Below are 20,465 nucleotides of genomic sequence, written 5' to 3'. Positions count from 1 at the left end.
GCCCCAGGTGCACGCCCCAAGGGGTGCACAGCCGGCCACCCTCCCTATTCTGCCGCTGCTGCTTTCCTTAACCAGCAGTAGCGGCAGTAAACAGGGGTGTCCATGGGTGCTCACTCCGGCGGTTCTTCAGCTTCTGGCCGGTTCCCCTGCTCAAAGCCATGGGCGTCGGCTCCTCACACGATCCGCAGCTGTGTTGGAAGCGTTCCCTATGATGTCACGATGTCAGAGAGTAGGCTTCTGACGCAGCCGCGGATCACGTGAGGTGTAGACACCCGCAGCTTTGAGCAGGGGAACTGGCCAGAAATGCTGGGCAGGGAAGAGAAATGTTGCTGCTGCACAGGGAAGGGGGGAGGGTAGAAATGCTGCATAGGTAAAGGGGGGGAGAAATGCTGCACAGGCAAGGGGGGGGGAGACATGCTGCTGCTGCACAGGGAAGGGGGTAGAAATGCTTCACAGGCAAGGGGGAGAAATGCTGCACAGGCAAGGGGGAGAAAAATGCTGCTGCTGCACAGGGAAGGGGGGGGGGAGAAATGCTGCTGCTGCAGCACCCAATTGGGGAGAGAGAGGGAAGGAGGGAGAAGGAAGACAAGGGAGAGGAACCAGAGATGCCAAGTCCATGGGAGGGAGGGAAAGGAAAGGAGATAACAGACCATGGTGGGGGAGAAAGAGATGCCATGGCATGGGGGGAGGGAAGGGAAGGAGATAGAGATACCAGACCATGGTGTGGAGTGGGAAGGAAGGAAGGAAAGGAGAAGAGAAAGAGAGATGCCAAAGCATAGGGGAGGGGGTGGAGACAAAAAAATGGAGAGGGGGTGAAGCTGAAATGAATCATGTGCAAAGGAGAGAAGGGACACAGGATATACAGTTTATTGAAGGGACATAGAAAGAGGGATGATGCCATATGGAAGAGAGAGAGGGTGGACAGTAGATGGAAGGGGCAGAGGGAGAGGGCAGTAGATGGAAGGGGTAGAGAGAGAGGGCAGAAGCTGGGTGGAAGGGGCAAAGAGAGGGCAGATTTTGCATGGAAGGGAGAGAGGACAAACGCTGTATAGAAAGAAGAGAGCAAAGAGAAGATGATTAAAGCAGAAACGACAAAAGGTAGAAAGATTTTTTTGTTGCTTTACTTAGAATCAAGTAGTATTGTAATTGTATTGATAAAAGTTTATAAATAGGAAATGGAAATAAGGCAATTTTTTGGACTAAACCCATTTCCTCAGGTCAGGACAGGATACCATAACGGCAGTATACTGTACTGTTCTAAAGAAAGATTTGGTCTCTGAAAGCTAATTGAAAAATGGATTAGTCCAATGAAATGGTATTTTCTTATTTCTCATTATTTGTTTTATTTTTATTTGTTAATTTGTAAAGAGGTGATTGTTATATATCAGTTTTTTCAAATTTACATCTACTGTCTTTATATTTTACACAGTATTAGGGGACATGTGTCACTGTTTTTGTGGTGTTGCATTGTATGCAGAGTCTGGTTTCTTGGCGGTTCAGTTTAACTTTTGTCTTCATATTTTTGCATATTTAGAAAGTTAAGGTAAACAAAAATATGATTTGTGAAACTTTTTCGGTGTCATAAAAGAATTTCTTTGTTTAAACCTAAGGACAGCCTCTATTAGCCGATTGGCTGACAAGTGTGATGTCAGACTAGACAGAAAATATATATTGGTGAGCAACAAATTATCGGGTGGGGATTCTTTGTCAGAAATGCCAGCGTTTGGCACCTGTAAAAGACTCCCACCATGGCTTATTTAGTTTTACAATGTATGTGTTGGTGTTCTAGTGCTCACTGTAGTGTTTAAGATGCTGCCTTTTCCTAGGTACACTCTTGTTGTGCGATATATGGATTGTTACTAAAAATCATATTTTTCATATAGATTGGGGGGGAGTGTCAAAAAATGATGGGCCCCAGGTGTCACATATGCTAGGTACGCCACTGCAGTAACCATTTTACTTGGCACAAACCAGTTCCCACGTTCCACTTCTCTCTGCTTGCACATACGGTGTCTGTTTTTTTCAGCATCTCTTTTCTGTTCCAACTAGACCAGGTCTGACTTTGAGTGTCTGACCTTATCATCACCCACCAGGACAGGCTAGCAATTATGCCTTGTCTGGGGGAACGACCTCTTTGGTGCTTCCATGGACACGCTTACTCAGTAGTTGTTTGTCCATGAGACCAGGTGGGACACTCTGGTCAAGCCCAAAAAGCTGCCTTCACCGCACTCTTCTTCTCACCAAAGATTTGCTCCTTGACCTTTTCCTCCAGAGCATAGTCAATGTCAACATTTTACAGTCTAGACCTCGTCCCTTCGGAGGGTGTCTTCAATTCCTCATACATCGCTGAGAGCTTATCACCTCAGCTTTCTGGTTTCTCATTTTCATAGGGCAGGGTTCTACACTCAATGTTTTCACCCTGCCCTCATACCTTTTTTCCAAGAGAGTCTGTTTTGGACCCTGCACAGTCCTCCCTTCTTCTCCTGCTGATTGCCATCGAAGAGTCCTCCTCGATTAGCAGAGTCAAGGATTCTAATCCCGTTTCTACTTGATTCCCAAGAACTGGAGGACTGAGATTTTTCCTGGATCTCAGAGTTCTCATCATTTTTCTAGTTGAGAGGTACTTCAGGACTCATCTCTCCTCATTCAGAACTACTGGCTATGCTCCCTGGATCTCAAAGAAGCCGTACACATATCCCAATTCATCCGGCTTTCAGAAAATACCTCCAATTTTAAATCAATCGCTGCCATTACCAGTACAGGGTCCTTCCTTTCGGTCTGGCATCTTCTCCCAGAATCTTCACGAAGTGCCTGATTATGGTGGCCACATCTCTCTGCTCACACGGCCTTCGGGTCTTTCCTTTTCTGGACTACTGGTTGATCACGGCTGTTTCTTCTCAGGAAGTGGTCCAAGCAACATCTCAGACTATCTCCTTTCTTCAGGTTCTAGGATTCAAAGTCAAATTCCCCATAATCACATCTCATTCTGACTCAACATCTACAATTCATTGGGACAATCCTAGACACCACTCTCATGGGAGCGTTTCTTCCTCCAGATCGCCTTCAGGCTCTCATCTGTCTGTGTCATCAGTTGCTTCCTCTTCAAACCATCTCTGCCAGACACATGATGGTTCTTATAGGCCACAGGGCTTCAACTGTTCATGTCACACCACTGGCAAGACTACATCTTTGCCCCCCTCAGTGAACCCTTGCTCCTCTGTGGTCTCAAGTGACGGATCGTCTCTCACAACTTACATCTGTGACATCATCTCTTCTGCAGTCGCTTCAATGGTGGATGACCTCCTCTAATCTATCCAGTAATCTATCCTTTTTCATTTGTCCACTCATCACAAGGTCATCATGACAGACACATCTTCTTATGCATGGGGGGCTCATATGCACGATCTGCAGACTCAGGGTCTTTGGACCCCCAGGGAACAGAAATTTCACATCAATTTCCTAGCACTCAGAGCGATGTTTTATGCTTTTCATTATATTCTTTGCCCTCAAGTCCTCCTCCTTTGCATGGACAATCAAGTAGCAATGTACTACATCAAGCAAGGAGGCACGGGCTCTATCCTGTTTTGTCAGGAGGCCCAGAACATCTTTTTTTCCCCAATTCTTTATTATTTCAAAACTTACAATAAGTGTAACAATAAAATACAACATTTTCTTCAATACCACACTTAATACTCTATTAATATCTATTTCAGAATTAATTCCCCCTCCCTCCTAAACAATCACAATGTTCAACATATAAAATTTCTATATTGACCCTCAAACTAATAAATACATGGAAAACAGTACGATATGTTAATAATTTAACACCTATTCCAATTCATAAATCAAACCATATGGCTAAACTCCAAGATTCAAATTGGCAGATTTAAGGTCATCTGGAATCATTGGATGATAGCAGGAATACATACTTTAGAGGATGTTTTATCTAATGGTAAGTTGCTTGACTTTTCACAGTTGCAACATAAATTTGGCCCAGAACATCTTGACTTGGGCAATAGTTCGCAATCTGTTCTTGAAAGCTGTCATGGGGAGAAGAATTCCCTAGCACACAACCTCAGAAGAATTCTTCAACCTCACAAATGGACTCTCAACTCTACAACTTTCCAGTCCATCTTTGCTCAATGGGGCACCCCACAAGTGGACTTGTTTGCGACTCCTCACAATCACCAGTTGCCCCTGTTTTGCTCTAGACTTTACTCCCCTCTCCGTCTGGCAGCAGATGTTTTTCTCCTGGATTGGACGGGCCTGTTTCTATATGCATTCCCTCCACTTCCTCTCATGTTAAGAATTTTATTCAAGCTCAAGAGGGAAGCAGCCACCATGATTCTCTTTACTCCATGGTGGCCCAAGCAACATTGGTTCTCCCTTCTCCTTCAACTCAGCTCCAGGGAGTCCATACTTCTTCTATTTCCTACTCTGTTTCCTCAGACTCAGAAATCACTGATTCATACCAATCTGCAATGCTTTCCCCTGACAGTTTGGTTTATCTCAGGCTGCATCCATCTCACTAAACATCTTTCTCAGCCTGTTCGTTAACTTCTGGATGTCTCCAGGAAACCAGCCACTCAACAATGTTACCATCAATAGTGGCCTAGGTTTTCTTCCTGGTGTCTTCTTTATCTTCATGTTCCACCTTCCTTGACAGTGGAATTGATCTTGGATTATTTTCTTCTTTTATTTGACTCTAGTCTCAAGTCTGTATCTCTCAGACTTAAGTGCTATTGCAGCTTTTCCTCTGTCAGTCGAGGGTCAACCTCTTACTGCTTATCCTCTAGTTTCCAAATTCATGACAGAGTTTTTTAATGTGCAACCACACCTCATGCCTTCTCCTGTCGTTTGGGCCCTACTGTAGACCTTTCTACTTGGTTTCCAGGTTTATGAAAGGACTTTTTTTTCTCTGTGAAACCAACTCTACAGTCTCCACATGTCATCTGGGACCTTACTATAGTTCTTTCCAGTTTGTTGAAGCCACTATCTGAACCAATGGCCACAGCTCATCTTAACTTTCTTGCCTGGAAAGTGGTCTTCCTTATTGCTCTCACCTCTGCCAGGAGGGTCGGTGAGTTACAAGCATTAGTAGCAGATTCACCCTTCATAGTTTTTCATCATGACAAGGTGGTTCTGCGTACACGTCCAAAGTTTCTTGCAAAAGCTGTCACTTTTCATCTCAATCAGTCGATTGTTCTGCCTGTGTTTTTTCCTAAACCTCATTCTCATGCTGGAAAAACTGCTTTGTATACTTTGGACTGTAAGCAAGCTTTGGCTTACTACATTGACCGGACAAAGCCACAGCAAACTTCTCCCCAACTTTTCATTTCTTTTGATCCAAACAAGTTAGGGCACCCTGTATTCAAGCGAACGATTTCCAACTGGCTGGCTGCCTGCATCTCATTCTGCTATACTCAGACTGGACTGGCACTGGAAAGTCATGTCACAGCCCATAAAGTTAAAGCTATGGCAGCTTCTGTTGCTTTCCTTAGATCTATACCCATTGAGGAAATCTGTAAAGCTGCCATCTGGTCCTCAGTTCATACCTTCACTTCTCACTACTGTCTGGAGTCTTTCTCCAGGCGGGATGGGCACGTCGGCCAATCTGTATTACAAAATTTATTTTCTTAGGCCAACGCTCCCACCATCCCATCTCTGTTAGCTTGGAGGTCACCCATACGTGAGAATATGCTGCCTGCTTGTCCTAGGATAAAGCACAGTTACTTACCGTAACAGGTGTTATCCAGGGACATCAGGAGATATTCTCACAACCCACCTACCTCCCCGGGTTGGCTTCTTAGCTGGCTTATCTTAACTAAGGGACCACACGCCCTGCATCGGGCAGGAAGACACTCGCGCATGCGCGGTTCGGGCTATCACAAACTTTCTAAACTCATAAAGTGGCAATGCACTTTTAAAGTGGTCTGTACCGGGGCTCCTTCGGTGATGTCCCTGGATAACACCCGTTACGGTAACTGTGCTTTCTCTACAGACAAACAGGATGCATTCAGACAAGCTTTTTCTAAATCTTTGGAGAACATTCTATACCAATGTTCTTTCGGAGTGACTTCACTGTCTGTGTGGCTGCATGTATTTTGCTTGTCTGTGGAGAGAGTTGGAGATCAATATGGGTTCCTCTTTCCTTGTCTTCCTATAACAATATTTAAGGGCTCTGTCTAATGGCAGCCTGTTTGGTTAGTGGGTGGAGGATATAGTGAAGGTTTTGAAAAACTACACACTTTTATCAAAGTCAAGAAATGAGTACCGGTATTTCTCCCCCTTCAGCCAAGCTAGAAGATTTGCCTGGCTGTATGAGCATCTTAATTGCTCCTTCGTTTTCTTCACATGACCTTTGCCCATCTCTTCCCGACATCTCTACTCACCAACTGCACGTAAACTTTCAGCTCCTTTACCAGCTGCCCATAAGAATTAGCCAGTGCTACCAGGTACGAAATTAAAATACTGCACATGTGGGAACAAAAGGAGAATTTAATTAGGGCATCAGAACACAAACGAGAGATTCTCTCCGCTTAGTTAATCAGTTTCCAAAAAAAAGCAACAGAATCTAGGCCAGTTTGCTCACCACAAAAAAAGGAATATCGGCACTAAGAACGCCTGGGATCCGATGAAGTAAAGGAACTCTTTGGTGACTTGCGGCAGAGGCTCGATAGCATTAGGAATGGTGTCCCAGATGAAGGACTGCCCTTGGAAAGGGCCACAGGCTTTGGATGGAGTCATTCTGCATGAGGAACAGAGAGAAAATAAAAATGTAGGAAGAGCCTTCATGACCATAATGATTGGAATCTGTAGCCTTGCCCTCTTCTGGGCCTTTGTGGAGTGTTTTACCACCAGTCTTGAATGCATGATTTCAACTGTGTACAGGGGGGGCGTGTCTTGCACAAGGGTCTATAAGATACATCCTAATGGATGATTCACATGCTCTTACGCACTGGTATCTCAAAAAGGTCACATTTTTTGGGTTGTGAATTTTGCTAAAACTTATTGGGTCCAATCCTCTCACAAGCCCAGTCACATATTCCTCTTTTTAAAAAAAAAAAAACTCTTCGGCATTTAAGACTCAGAGTTATCAGTCACAGACTTCTCTAATCTTGATGTATACATTGATTATCACAGGCTTGTTTTGCCCCAAATTTTTCCTTAGCCCCTGAAGCGTACATAGTAGGTGGAGGGGATAAATTAAATAACTGCTGATATTCATTAACACACACACAAAAAGCTCCACATCATGAAAAAAAGGTAAATAAATATAAAGGTTTGGATCGTGCTTGATCAGCTTTCTTCCCCTTCCTCCCCAGTTCAACATGATGACCCAAGAAGGAAAGAGACCTCAGACTTCATGCAGACTGTAAGGTTGTATTTGATTTCAAATTAAAAGTTTCAAGGAGGTTTATTTCATTTTCTAATGAAATGCAGGATCTCCGTGGTCATTTTATACATCAATGGTGTGTTTAACTTAAGGTACAAACTTCATGTATAAAGTTCAGCACCTTATGGGAAGATTGTTTCTGTCTTTCTGTCTGACCTCTTATCATAGGCCAAATGATGAGAGATAGGATTGGATTGGATTTATTATTTGATTTATCGCTATTAACATAAGTATTTAGCAGTGTAAAATAAAAAATCTTATTCGGTATCGCCTGGTAGACTGGTATAGTCTTTACGAATGGGTTATATGCCTCACTGCTACCAGCAGGTAGAGACTGAGCACAAACTCCCTAGTAACTCAGTCTGTCTCAGTCTCCATAGCAGGTGGTAAGACTAGATCAGCTTCCCTCTTAGTACTGTTGGAATTGGCCATTACTTCGGGTAGACGTGTTTCTGAGCTGCAGGCTTTCTCTTGTAGAGCTCCCTTCTTGAAGTTTTCTAGGGAGCGGGTTGTCTTGAGGCCTGTTCCTTCCTTTCTACCAAAGGTAATTTCTCCTTTTCATGTCAATCAGTCTGTAGTCCTCCCGGTGTTGGGTAGTCGGGAGGGATCTTCTGAGCAAAGACAGCTGCACAAGTTGAATGTCATTCGGGTCCTTCGCTCTTACATGCAGAGGACCCAGGAGATCAGGAAATCAGATCATCTCTTTGTCCTTCTAGAGGATTCTCGTAAGGGGGATGGCGCTTCTAAGGCTACTATTGCACGCAGAATCAAGGAGACTATTGCTTCCGCTTATCTTCTGAAGAAGAAGCATGTTCCAGAATTTATCAAGGCTCATTCCACTAGGGGGTCAGGCAGCTTCTTGGGCTGAATCTTCTCTAGTGCCTCCAGTGGATATTTGTAAGGCAGTTTGGTCTTCTCTGCATTCCTTTGTCAGACACTACCATATGGATGTTCAAGCGCGTTGGGACACGGTATTCAGTGAACGTGTTCTGGTGTCAGCCCTTCGGGGGGTCCCACCTTAATGAGTATTGCTTTGGTACACCCCATTCGTAAGGACTATACTAGTCTACCAAGCGATACAGAAGGAGAAATAAGGTTCTTATCTGCTAATATTCTTTCTGTTAGCCTGTAGACTGGTATAGTCCCCCACCCTATCTGTCTTTGTGCAGTGATTGCGGGTTTTGATTTTGCTCATGTGCAGATTTTGTTTTTTTCTGCGGGTTCTAGAATTTTTCTAGGGCCAGGGAGAAGAAAGAACAGCAGCTATGGCTCAGCTGGTGAGCTGTGGGGATGTTTTCTATACCAGGATTCAGTTCTACACATGTTCCAACATAGTTTATAAGTATTTGTTGTTTTTTCTACTCCTGTTCGGAGTGCGTTTTACTGTTTTCAGTTGAAGTCTTTCCTAGGTTCTGCTTGGCTATTTGGCAGACTGAGTTGCTAGGGAGATTCTAGCCTGATATGTTTGTGCTCAGTCTCCACCTGCTGGTAGCAGTGAGGCATATAACCCATTCATAAGGACTATACCAGTCTACAGGCTAACAGAAATAAAATTAGCAGGTAAGAACCTATACAATAGTCACTTTAAAAATTCTATAAGAAAAGAATAAAACAGTAGGTTCAAATTAACAGAACCAGGTCAATCATTGCTAAATCCTATAGTCACAGTTTGCTTCCACAATATTGCTGAAATAATTCTGTTTTCAACAGCTTGCGAAATGACAAATATGACAAACCATCAAAAAATTTGTCAAAGAATTCCATAACGCAGGACCTACATAAGAAAAAGCTCTTGTATTTGGTATAAACTAAGAATATGGTGAGCTAGTTACCATTACCGAGTTTCATGTTGGTCGACTTGGAATGCTATTCCCAGATCAGTATATTTAGGGTTACCATATGGCTCCAGAAAAAGGGAGGACGGATTGAGACATCCGGGTTTTACTTCCATTGCTTTCAGTAGAAGTAAAACCCGGATCTCTCAATCCGTCCTCTTTTTTTCTGGAGCTATATTCTTTTTTTTCCAAAATATTTTATTAATTTTCAAGATAAATAAACAAAATATACAAGTGGAGGGGCATAATTGAAAGAAACGTCTTAAATCCATTTTCACCTAAGTCGCAAGTTGTCCAAAGTCAGACACAGCTTAAGACACATTTTCAAAAAATACGTCCAAAATATTTTTTTTTTTGAAAATCGTCTAACTATACATCCAGCCGTCTGATTGTCCAAGCTGCTAAATCGTCCATCTTTATACCACATTTTCATTCAAATATTCGTCCAAATCAAAAACGCCTAGAATAAGCCCTGTTGGATGTGGGAGGGATCAGCAAAGTGATGAACTGGACACCCAGACATGGCACCTGAATAGTGGGGTGCCCTTACAGGGCACTGCTGTGAACTTCACAAAAAGGGTGTCCCATAAACATCTCACTACAGTTCCCTTATAGGTCATGGTGAGCCCCCCATAACACTATACCCACCTGTCTACAACTCCAATAGCCCTTATGGCTACAGGAGCCATTTATATGGCAGTAAAAAAGGGTTTTTAGGTTTTTGGGGGAGTGCACATGTTTCACCATGAATGCAGTGATTACAGTGGCTTATGGGCCTGGGCCCACCCCCAAGATGATTTAAGCCGCCTCTGTGCAGCTCTACTAGGCTTTCCTATGGCAGGCTGCCAGGTGCTGATGTTCTGGAGGCAGATATTTAAAGTTGTGATTACGATTTTTAGGGGGGGGTTGGTGATCACTGGGGTAGTGTGTGGGGGTCTGTACTATGTGTTTGCAGTGCTTATCTGGTCACTTTATATAGGTTTTTGTGACTTAGACCATGTTTTAAATAGCCTAAGTCACAACGTCCAAGTTCCGTCTAGGCTGTGTTGTAAAACTTTTAGTTATACATTCAGTACGACTAAGTCTAGCACGGCCCACGTCCTGTCCAAATCCCGCCCTCGACACTCCTCCTGAAACGCCCTGATTAGCTCTGGTCATTCAGCGGCACTGGGAAGGCCTAAGTCGTTTGTAAACATGTCCAAAATCCATTTCGACTATCGGCACTTGGACATCTTTCGTTTATGATCGTCCAAGTGCCGACTTATGAGCCCCTTAATAACTAGAAATATACAAATATACAGTAATTAACTAAAACATAAAACCATCTAGTTGTACATATCACAGTTAATATGTAGAAGGAGAATATTGATCTTAAAACAATACCACCAGTATCTCATGTGAAATATATAAGGCGAGGCCAGCACTTATGATTTCAGTTGAGAATATGCATGCGAAGCATAGAAGAGAGTTCCCAATGAGCATCACAAAAATGGTGTAAATTAAAATGAGAAGTGACTCAATATTATTCTGAAATACTATGTCAACAATCTAAAACACAATAGGATTGGACAGGACTCCATACTCTATGGAATGAATTAGCAGAATGATGTTTTTCAGCAATAGCACTTTCAAAATTTAGAAGTTATGCATACAGGCCCTGATTCTACAAAGTGCGTCCTGATTTTAGGCAGCTGTAGGCGTCCTACAGCTGTCTAATCAGCCAATCGGGATGCACGTTTTTTAAAAAAATGCTCCCCAGGCAGGCCGCCTATATTGAAGGCGCCTCCAGGAGCCTAGGGAGGCCCGCAAGACGCCTAAGCTTGCCTAAGGGCCTTAGGCGAACCTAGGCGGCCCTACGCGTCTCCCTAGTAGAGGAAGAGACGCTTACAATGTAGGCCAACAAAATGCTGGTCTACATTGTAAGTAGACGCGGCCGCTATACTTATTGCGGCAAGGGATCTCTCTGCCGCTATAAGTATAGCGGGCCGCGGCCGCCTGTCCGATTGCCGGCAGAAGGGTGTCCAGAGCCTAGAGCCTGGGCTAATCAGGCCTTAGATTAAGTGGGGATGGGCGGACCCGCTATGCCTAAGGCCTGATTGGTCCAGGCTTCTAGAGCCTGGGCCAATCAGGCCTTAGGCTTTGGCGGGAAGGGGCGGGCCCGCCTCATTTCGACGAGGTGGGCCTGCCGGCTGGACGGGCAAGACCCGTCTGGCCAAAAGAAAAGGTTAGTTTGGTGGGGTGGAGGTTTGGGGCTCTTAGCGCGGGGGGGGGGAGGGTGCAGAGGGGGTGCGTCTTCGGGCAGGAGGGATTGGGCACCCTCCTGCCAGCGATCGGTAGTGTCGGGGGGGGCATCTTCTGGCAGGAGGGTTTAGGCACCCTCCTGCCAGCGATCGGTAGTGTCGGGGGGGGGGGGGGGGGCGGTCGGTAGTGTCGGGGGGGGGGCGGTTGGTAGTGTCGGGGGGGCATCTTCTGGCAGGAGGGTTTGGGCACCCTCCTGCCAGTGATCGGTAGTGTCGGGGGGGAAGGTCGGTAGTGTCGGGGGGGGGCATCTTCTGGCAGGAGGGTTTGGGCACCCTCCTGCCGGCAATCGGACAGGCGGCCGCAGCCCGCTATACTTATAGCGGCAGAGAGATCCCTTGCTGCGATAAGTGTAGCAGGCCGTGTCTAATCTAAACCGATTCTCTAACCAGCGTCTGTAACATGGACGCCGGTTACAGAATCGGGGTTTAGTGTAGGCCCGATTCTGAATAGGACACCTCTCCCGGGCATCCTATACAAAATCAGGGCCACAGTGTAAATTGTATATTCTTCAAAGTATATTGTTACCGGGGAGGATACCTTTTGCATCTGCTATCAGTGGATACCTTTATACTGGAATTGTTTTAGGCCCCAGATTTGGGTTACTTGAGTACTGTCCCCTCCTCTACCCTGCATCATCTAAGTTGCTGTCCTTGCCCATCAGAACTACGAGCTGGACTTACGTGAAGATGCTATAAAGGATGGGCACCCAGGAGAGAGCCAGACCAAAGAGCAGCACCAGCAGGAAGAAGAAGTTGGAGCTGGATGCCCGAAAGGTCCGTTTAGCAGGACAGCAGTTCTTGAGGAGTGTCATCTGCAGTGGAGAAGGGAAAGAAGAACTTCACAGATAACAGGACCAGCTGGGTGACTAAGTGAACATGGGTTGGCATAAGGACATTAGAAAGGGAAGCACCATGTTTGAGTCTGCGAGCCTGAAAACCTAAAAGATGGCTGCTAAATTGACCTGTTCTTTGTTCAGCATCACTTTTGTGGCTGTGAGTTGTTAATAGATACTCTCTGTGGAATCTGTCCCCATCTCCGTGAGTTCTGTCCCTGTCCCTATCCCTATCCTATTCGTGCAAGCTTTGCCTTAACCACACAAGCCTCGAACACTTATGATTTTAAAGTGTTTGAGGCTTGTGCAGATGAGGACCGAGCTTGCAGGAATGGGGCAGGGACAGGAAAATAACTTGCCGGGTCGGGAAAATGAGTTCCAACAGGGATGGGGAAAAATTTGTCCCTGTGCCATTCTCTAATTTGAATCTTCAGTCAGATTCTGAGTGATTTGGTCTGCATCACCTCTCCACATTCCCAGGACTGTTCTATTGGAATTAGAGAATGACATGGGGACAAATTTTTCCCAGTCCCCACAGGAACTCAATTTCCCCATCCTGTCCCCACGAGTTTTGTCATTGTCCTTGTCCCATTCCTATAAGCTCTGCCTTAATCACATAAGCCTCGAACACTTATGATTTTTTTTTCTTTTCATTATTTATTCATTTTTTAAATAAATACACAAGAAATCCTCTTGTTACAGAAAATCAGAGTATCAATATCTCAATATACACTTGAATACCCTAACTCAATAATATTTAAGAAAAAATCCAATTAAACACTTTTAAATTAAATCAATAATGCCTCAGGGCACTGGTCTTTGACCTAAGGGCCACAATTTGAGCGGACTGCTGGGCACGATGGACCACTGATCTGACCCAGCAGCGACAATTCTTATGTTCTTATGAATTAGAATTTAAATTTAATAACATTTTTACACTTTTATTTGACCTCAATTAGGGTTGAGAAACAAAAGGAAAAAGATAAGGAGCTCTGACTTCGTAAACATCATTTATACTAAAGAAAGGCTTAACGTGGCTATAATTCTGGCTCTATTTCCATCAAAACCAGCCTTCAGACATTCTATGTAATTTTCTTGGAGTTCAGAAAACTACGAAGTTGCTCAGGTAAAAAAAATACATATTTAGTCCCGGCATATCTGATAACTAAGCAAGAATGTAGCTCCCATCCCTTTTACTTCTTCTCTCATATCAAGAAATAATTTCCTCCGGTCCTGTGTTGATTTAGTGACATCCGGGAAGATCCAAATCTTTTGACCAAAGAATAAACTATGTGAATAATGAAAGAACATTCTCATCAAGGCATTTAAGTCCTGCTCAAAAACAAATTATATTAATAATGTCCCTCTTCTTGGGAGCTTTCCAATAAATCTGTCATATTGTTGAGATCAATTGATTATGGCTTATCAATCTAATTACTCTCTGCAGGTATTTCAGTTTTCTTCTTTGGCGGAATAGATTCTGCAGTGTAATTTAAATTTTCTATTAAATACTTTTTTAAACATGTCCAAAGGGTTAGTCACCACATATTTAGGAAAGTTCAGAACTCTCGGGTAAGCCTTCTGTTAGTTTTCTAACTGTTCAATTTTCCTTTGTAGAAACAATCTCTCTTTAACGAAGGAACCTGAGAGCTCCTGTATTGAGGCAATTTCAGTATTAATTTGATCAAACTTAGCATTTGTTTCAGTCTGGATATTTTGAACTGAGATTGATTAAAATATCTGTTTTCGACAATATGACCAAGATATCATCTGCTGATTTTGTAGCTGCTACCTCAAGTTTCTGTAAAACCCACCATACATTTTCTAGTGTCACTTGGGAAGTGCGGGTTCCTTCCGCAACTTGCACTATTGAAAACTCGGTGTCCAAGAAAACATTGGACCCCTTACTGCGGGAAGGCGTCAGATTCTTCTGGTCTTCCACATTCATAAAACCCATATCCTCCAGTGCCGGATTTGGTGGAAGTCAGGCTTCAGGGGGAGCTAATGATGTTTCCAAACCCAAGACTCCAGCAGCTTCTCCCACCGGAGTAACAGCTGGGAAGCTTCCACCCTCAATACTAGCCATCGAGCTAGTAAAAAATCTGTCAAGCGAAGCTTGTTAGGGTGTGGAAGGATCCACCTGGAGAAAGCCCAACAAAACTCCAACAAAGAGAAGGTAATTCTTGAAGAATCACAAGGTTATGCGGAGGTTATCACTGCTACCACGCCGCCACCGTTTTGTTTCTACCCTTGTCATTTATGATTTTAAAGTGTTCGAGGCTTGGGCAGATGAGGACGGAGATTGCAGGAATGGGGCAAGGACAGAGCTCGCAGGGATGGGGACAAATTTGTCCCTGTGTCATTCTCTACGTATAGCACACACAGAGGAAGAGCCTTCTTGGATGGAGGGAATAGGAGTGATTTGTTTTTGGCCCTATGCTTTAAGAGGGTCCTGCCCTAAGGTGGTAGCAGCCTCCACCCTCCACCCCCCGCATCTTGTCTGGAACCACTGGGGATGAAGGGAAAAAAGAATGAAAGTGGTTAGGTTGACGATTGAGAGGTTTCAGAGGAAGGTAGCATTGTATATGTGTTAGGTGAAGGGAGGGGTGGGAGGTAAAAGAAAAAAGTACCAACGTGTGAAGGAAGGAGAGAAAAACCCCAAGGCGGAAAGGGTGAATTGGGGTCTGACCTGTACAGGGGTGTCAAAATTAGGGTTACCAGATTTTCGGGAATGAAAATATGGACCCATGGCCCCGCCCCCAGGCCCGCCTTGTTCCGCCCATGTCACACTCCATTCCGCCCCCTCAACCTGGTCGCTTGTGCTGGTGTGATGCATGACATCACCGCATTGCATCCTCACATGCACAGATGCCGTCCCAACGTCGCTGCTACCTGGAAAGTTTTTCAAAACCTGGATAAAGTGCCGGGTTTTGAAAAGCCATCCGGACCCCTGGACATGTCTTCAAAAAGGAGGACATGTCCGGGGAAACCCGAACATCTGGTAACCCTAGTCAAAAGTAAATATATGAGAGGTCTGTGCTTACTGCTATTGATAAGAGGAGGCCCCAGTGAGTATGGGGCTGCATTTTGTGTTATTCAGTGTAGTCTGGATAAGTGCTTGGGGGTATATGAGTGTGGCTCTTTCTACCTCTGTGTGTTAGCAAGGAAGGGGGTCTATGCACAAGGTTGTTTATGGTTATGTTTTTTGACATTTTATATCCTGCAAATACAAAAAGGGTCAGAGGTGAATGTTGATCTGTATATCTTTGTGTTTTAGTGAGAGGGTGATCTAGAGCACAGTTCTTCAATCGCCGGTCCATAGACCGGTGCCGGTCTGCAGAAAATTTCTGCCAGTCCGCACAGGGCCGGCAAGATCGAGTCGGCAATTCAAGTTCCTGCCGACTGCGGTTCCTGCCGACTGCTGTTCCTCCCAGCCTCGGGCGATCAAGACAGGCTGCCGACGTTGGGGCCTTCCCTCTGTGAGTTCGCCTGTTCGGAAACAGGAAGTTGAAACAAAATAGGCGGGACTCGAAGAGTGAAGGTCCCGACATCGGCAGCCTGTCTTGATCGCCACCCCTGCCGAGTTGCTGAAGAGGGCCACGGGGAAGGTGCAAGTGGAACGGAGAGAGCTGCAGGTACAGGTGCAGGTGGAGGAAGATGGTCAGCATGTGCGAGCAAGATCCTGGGGAGCCTTCACAGTGGCTGTCTCCCCTCCCAGCAGCTCTCCTACTTGCCAAGGCAGTGACTCACAGGCAACTTCCTGCAGGCAAGTACTGAGAGCTGCTGGAAGGGGAGGAAGCCACTGTAGGAGGCTGGGAAGCTGCTGGATAAAGGGAGAGTTGCTACTAGACTTGGAGGGAGGTAGAAGGAGAGATGCTGCTAGGAGGGGATGAGGGAAAGGGATGGGAAGAGAGTTAATGTTGGATAGGGGGAGGAGGGGAGAAGGAAAAAAAGGAAGGAAACAGCTGGCAGGGAGATTACAGGAGGGGAAGGGGTTCAGGGTGGAATGGAGGGATCAGATGAGGGAAAGGGGAGATAGAGGAATGAGAAAGTAGAGAGAGATTGATGCTGGAAAGGGGGTCAGCAGAGAAATGAGAGAGGGATAAAGATGCTAGATCTGGTGTAGGAGAGATAAAAATGAAGAAATCAGTGAAGCTGGAATGAATGATGTAAAAAGAGAGGAGGCATAGGCTGGATGGACAGAAGTCAGATACATATGGAAGAGAGAGAGGGCAGACAGTGGATGGAACGGGCAGATGCTGGATTGAAGAGACAGGGCAGACGCTGGAAGGAAAAGAGTGAAAAGAAGATGAAAGCAGAAACCAGAGACAACAAAAGGTAGAAAAAAATAATTTTATTTCTATTTTGTCATTAGAATATATCAGATTTGAAATGTATATCCTGATAGAGACAACTGGGGACTGCAGTATTATCCCAGGTCAAGCAGGCAGCATATTCTTGACTGATGGGTGACGGCACCGACGGAGCCCCGGTACGGACAATTTTAAAGTGATTGCACTCTAAGAACTTAGAAAGTTCTAGTTAGGCTGCACCGCACGTGCGCTAGTGCCTTCCCGCCCGACGAAGGCGCGCGGTCCCCAGTTTCTTAGTTTCCGCGGAGCTAAGAAGACACGTGTTTCCAACGGCTGTTGGACTCTCTTTTTTCGCCTTCCCGCTCGCGTAATTTTTTCATGTGAATTTATTCACTTTTTGTTCTTTTCTTATTTTCTTAAAAAAAAAAAAAAAAAAGTCTATTTTTTTGGATTTTTTTCGTTCGGCCCCGGCGGGGCCTGTTGGCACCATCGAAGCCTCGGGCTTCGATTTTGCTACTGCCGTTTTTCCCTTCATGCCCCCTTCACCGGGTTTTAAGAAGTGTCAGCGGTGTGCACGCCCTATTTCCTTATCTGACCCGCACAAGTGGTGCCTTCAGTGTTTGGGTCCGGACCATAGGGCAGAAACGTGCACCCGCTGTAGTTCTCTTCAAAAGAGAACTTTGAAGAACCGCCAAATTCAGCAGCGGATTCTGTTTGGTGCCGCGATGGAAGTTCCACCGGCGTCGACTCCGGCGACTTCCTCCAAATCGGCACCGGTGGTTTTGACACTGCAAGAGGTCTCTTCGGTGTCGCACCCTTCAGGTAAGCCGGCTAAGAAGCCATCCCCTTCTGTCCTTGGTCCGCCAGTCGAACAAGCAGTGAGCCAAGTCCTGCAGACTGTGCGCCGGCCCCGCAAACGCTCCGCTCCCATAGAAGTCACTGCCTCTTCATCGGCATCGACTTCGCCTGAGCATCGAGCGGCACCGCAGGTACCGAGCAAGAAAAAAGCGGTACCGGTGCCATCGGGACCGTCTCTGGATGAGCGTATAGCCTCCATCCTTCAGGTCTAGCTTAAAGAGCAATTGCAACACCTGCTCCCAGCTCTGCTAACTCCGAACCTTCCGGTGTCGGTACCCACTGAGCCTGTGTACCGATAGTCGACCAGCCTATGTTATCGGCATCGACGCTATCGGCACCGCTTAAATCTGCCTCTTCCATTTCCATGCCTGTGTTATCAGCGGAGCCGAAGTCTCTTCGACGTACGGCTCACTCGGCCTCTGATCCGGTACCGCTCTCTGACACCCGTCCCGTGTTACAGTCACCGGGTACGGTGTCGATGCGTTCAGGCAAATCGGTACGCAAAACCAAGCATACCGAATCCTCTACTCCTTTGTCTCAGGGCCGTCTCCCATTGGTACGGGACCCTGATTTATGGGATGACTTCGATGATTCCCCTCGGTACCGAGGAGGATTTTTCATCGGATGAGGCTGACCCATCGGTGCAGGATCCTGCTAGTAAGCCAGAGCACTCTTCCTTCACTAAATTTCTGAGGGAGATGTCAGACACCCTTTCTCTCCCCTTGGAGTCTGATTCTAAAAAGTCAAAAGCGTTCCTAGAGGCTTTGGACTTTGACCAACCTCCCAAAGAATTTTTAAAGTTACCCCTTCATGATATCTTACGGGAAACTTTTTACAAAAATTTGGAAACTCCTCTTACTATTCCAGGAGCTCTAAGAAAATTGGAATCACTTTATAAAGTTATTCCTATCCCAGGGTTTGACAAACCTCAGCTTCCACATGAATCTCTGCTGGTGGAGTCAACCCTCAAAAAATCTGCAGGCTCTAGTGTATATGGCTCTGTCCCTCCTGGCAGAGAAAGCAAGGCCATGGATAAATTTGGTAAACGACTCTACCAAAATGCTATGTTGGCCAACCGTTCAGGTAACTATGCGTTTCACTTTTCCTTTTACCTGAAACATCTTATCCAGCAGATGGCCTCTTTTGAAAAATATATTCCTGACCGCAAGCTTTCTGCTTTTCAACAATGCACTGCCAGTCTCTTGCAACTCAGGAAGTTTATGGTCCGTTCCATCTATGACACTTTTGAACTGACCTCCCGAGCTACTGCTATGGCTGTAGCGATGAGACGATTGGCCTGGCTTCGCGTCTCAGACCTTGATGTGAACCACCAGGACCGCCTAGCCAATGCTCCCTGCCTGGGTGATGAGCTGTTTGGAGAATCTCTAGATTCCACCACTCAGAAGCTTTCTGCTCATGAGACGAGGTGGGATACTTTATTGAAAACCAAAAAGAAACCCCCTCCTCCTCATCCTTTCAGGCAGCAGACGTCCTATCAGAGGCGTTTTTCTGCTCAGCCGATTCAGCCTCATCCTCCTCAGCCTCGGAGGCAAAGGCAGCAACAACAATAGGCTCGCCAACAACAGCCGCCTGCCATGAAGCCTGTTGCCCAGACTAAACCGACTCAGCCCTTTTGACTCGCTTCTCCAGGGCATTGCCAGTCTTCCTCCCTCATGTCCTCTTCCGCAACCTATAGGAGGTCGACTAAACATTTTTCTAACTCGATGGGAAGTTATCACCACCGACCAGTGGGTGCTCTCTATCATAGCCCACGGCTACTCCCTCAATTTTCAGACTCCTCCGCCGTTAGGCCTGACAAAAGAGTCTGCTTCCAATAAGTCTCAGTCCCTCCTTTTAGCTCAAGAGGTTCAATCCCTCCTTCTTCTCAACGCCATCGAAGAAGTTCCTCAAGATCAGAGAGGTCAGGGATTTTACTCCCGGTACTTTCTAGTTCCCAAAAAGACCGGAGACCTCAGACCTATATTAGATCTCAGAGATCTCAACAAATGCTTGGTCAAGGAGAAGTTCAAAATGCTCTCTCTTGCCACCCTCTACCCTCTCCTCTCTCAGGGCGACTGGCTATGCTCCCTCGATCTAAAAGAGGCTTACACACATATTCCTATCCATCTGGCGTCCAGGCAATATCTACGCTTTCTCATCAATCAAAACCATTATCAGTACAAGGTGCTACCCTTCGGTCTGGCCTCCTCTCCCAGGGTATTCACCAAGTGTCTGATTGTAGTAGCGGCCTATCTCCGCTCTCACAATTTTCAAGTCTTCCCTTACTTGGACGACTGGCTGATCAAGGCTCACTCTCCTCAGGCGGTTCTGCTTGCCACCAGCCAGACCATTCACTTCCTTTGACTATTGGGTTTCGAAATCAATCTACCCAAATCGCACCTCATTCCAACCCAGCGACTTCAATTCATTGGAGCCATTCTGAACACTGTTCTGATGCGGGCGTTCCTTCCATCCAACCGCCTTCAGACCATCCTTCATCTCTGTCGACAGGTGTTTCAACAGATTACCATTTCTGCGAATCACATGATGGTGCTATTGGGGCACATGGCTTCCACAGTACATGTCACCCCCTTCGCACGTCTCCACCTGCGTACTCCTCAATGGACCTTAGCGAACCAGTGGTCCCAAGCGACGGATCCTTGTTCACAACACATATCTGTGACCTCGTCTCTTCGACAGTCGCTTCTTTGGTGGTTGACAGCTTCAAATCTATCCAGAGGTCTGCTGTTCCATCTACCTCCTCATCAACTAGTCATCACCACAGATTCCTCCCCCTATGCCTGGGGAGCTCACTTGAACGAGTTCCAAACTCAGGGGTTTTGGACTACCCAGGAAAAGAAACACCACATCAATTTCCTGGAACTCCGAGCGATGTTTTATGCCCTCAAGGCGTTTCAACATCTTTTCTT

General features: G+C 45.8%; 1 protein-coding gene across 1 annotated transcript in view; it reads right to left on the bottom strand.

The window, feature by feature from the left end:
- The window catches only part of TMC4 (transmembrane channel like 4), a 66,620-nt gene that overhangs the window by 10,582 nt on the left and 35,573 nt on the right, over window positions 1-20,465 (bottom strand). The window contains exons 13-15 of the mRNA XM_033961074.1: window positions 12,213-12,343; window positions 6,593-6,748; window positions 6,393-6,471 (exon numbers count right to left, since the gene is read on the bottom strand). Of these exons, the coding sequence (XP_033816965.1) occupies window positions 6,393-6,471; window positions 6,593-6,748; window positions 12,213-12,343 (366 nt within the window). The remainder of the gene's footprint in view (window positions 1-6,392; window positions 6,472-6,592; window positions 6,749-12,212; window positions 12,344-20,465) is intronic.

This window comes from Geotrypetes seraphini, chromosome 10 (assembly GCF_902459505.1).
Source record: "Geotrypetes seraphini chromosome 10, aGeoSer1.1, whole genome shotgun sequence".
NCBI classification, from domain to species: domain Eukaryota; kingdom Metazoa; phylum Chordata; class Amphibia; order Gymnophiona; family Dermophiidae; genus Geotrypetes; species Geotrypetes seraphini.
The sequence above is the reverse complement of the archived record's forward strand: the minus strand, read 5'-3'. Positions and strand labels throughout refer to the sequence as shown.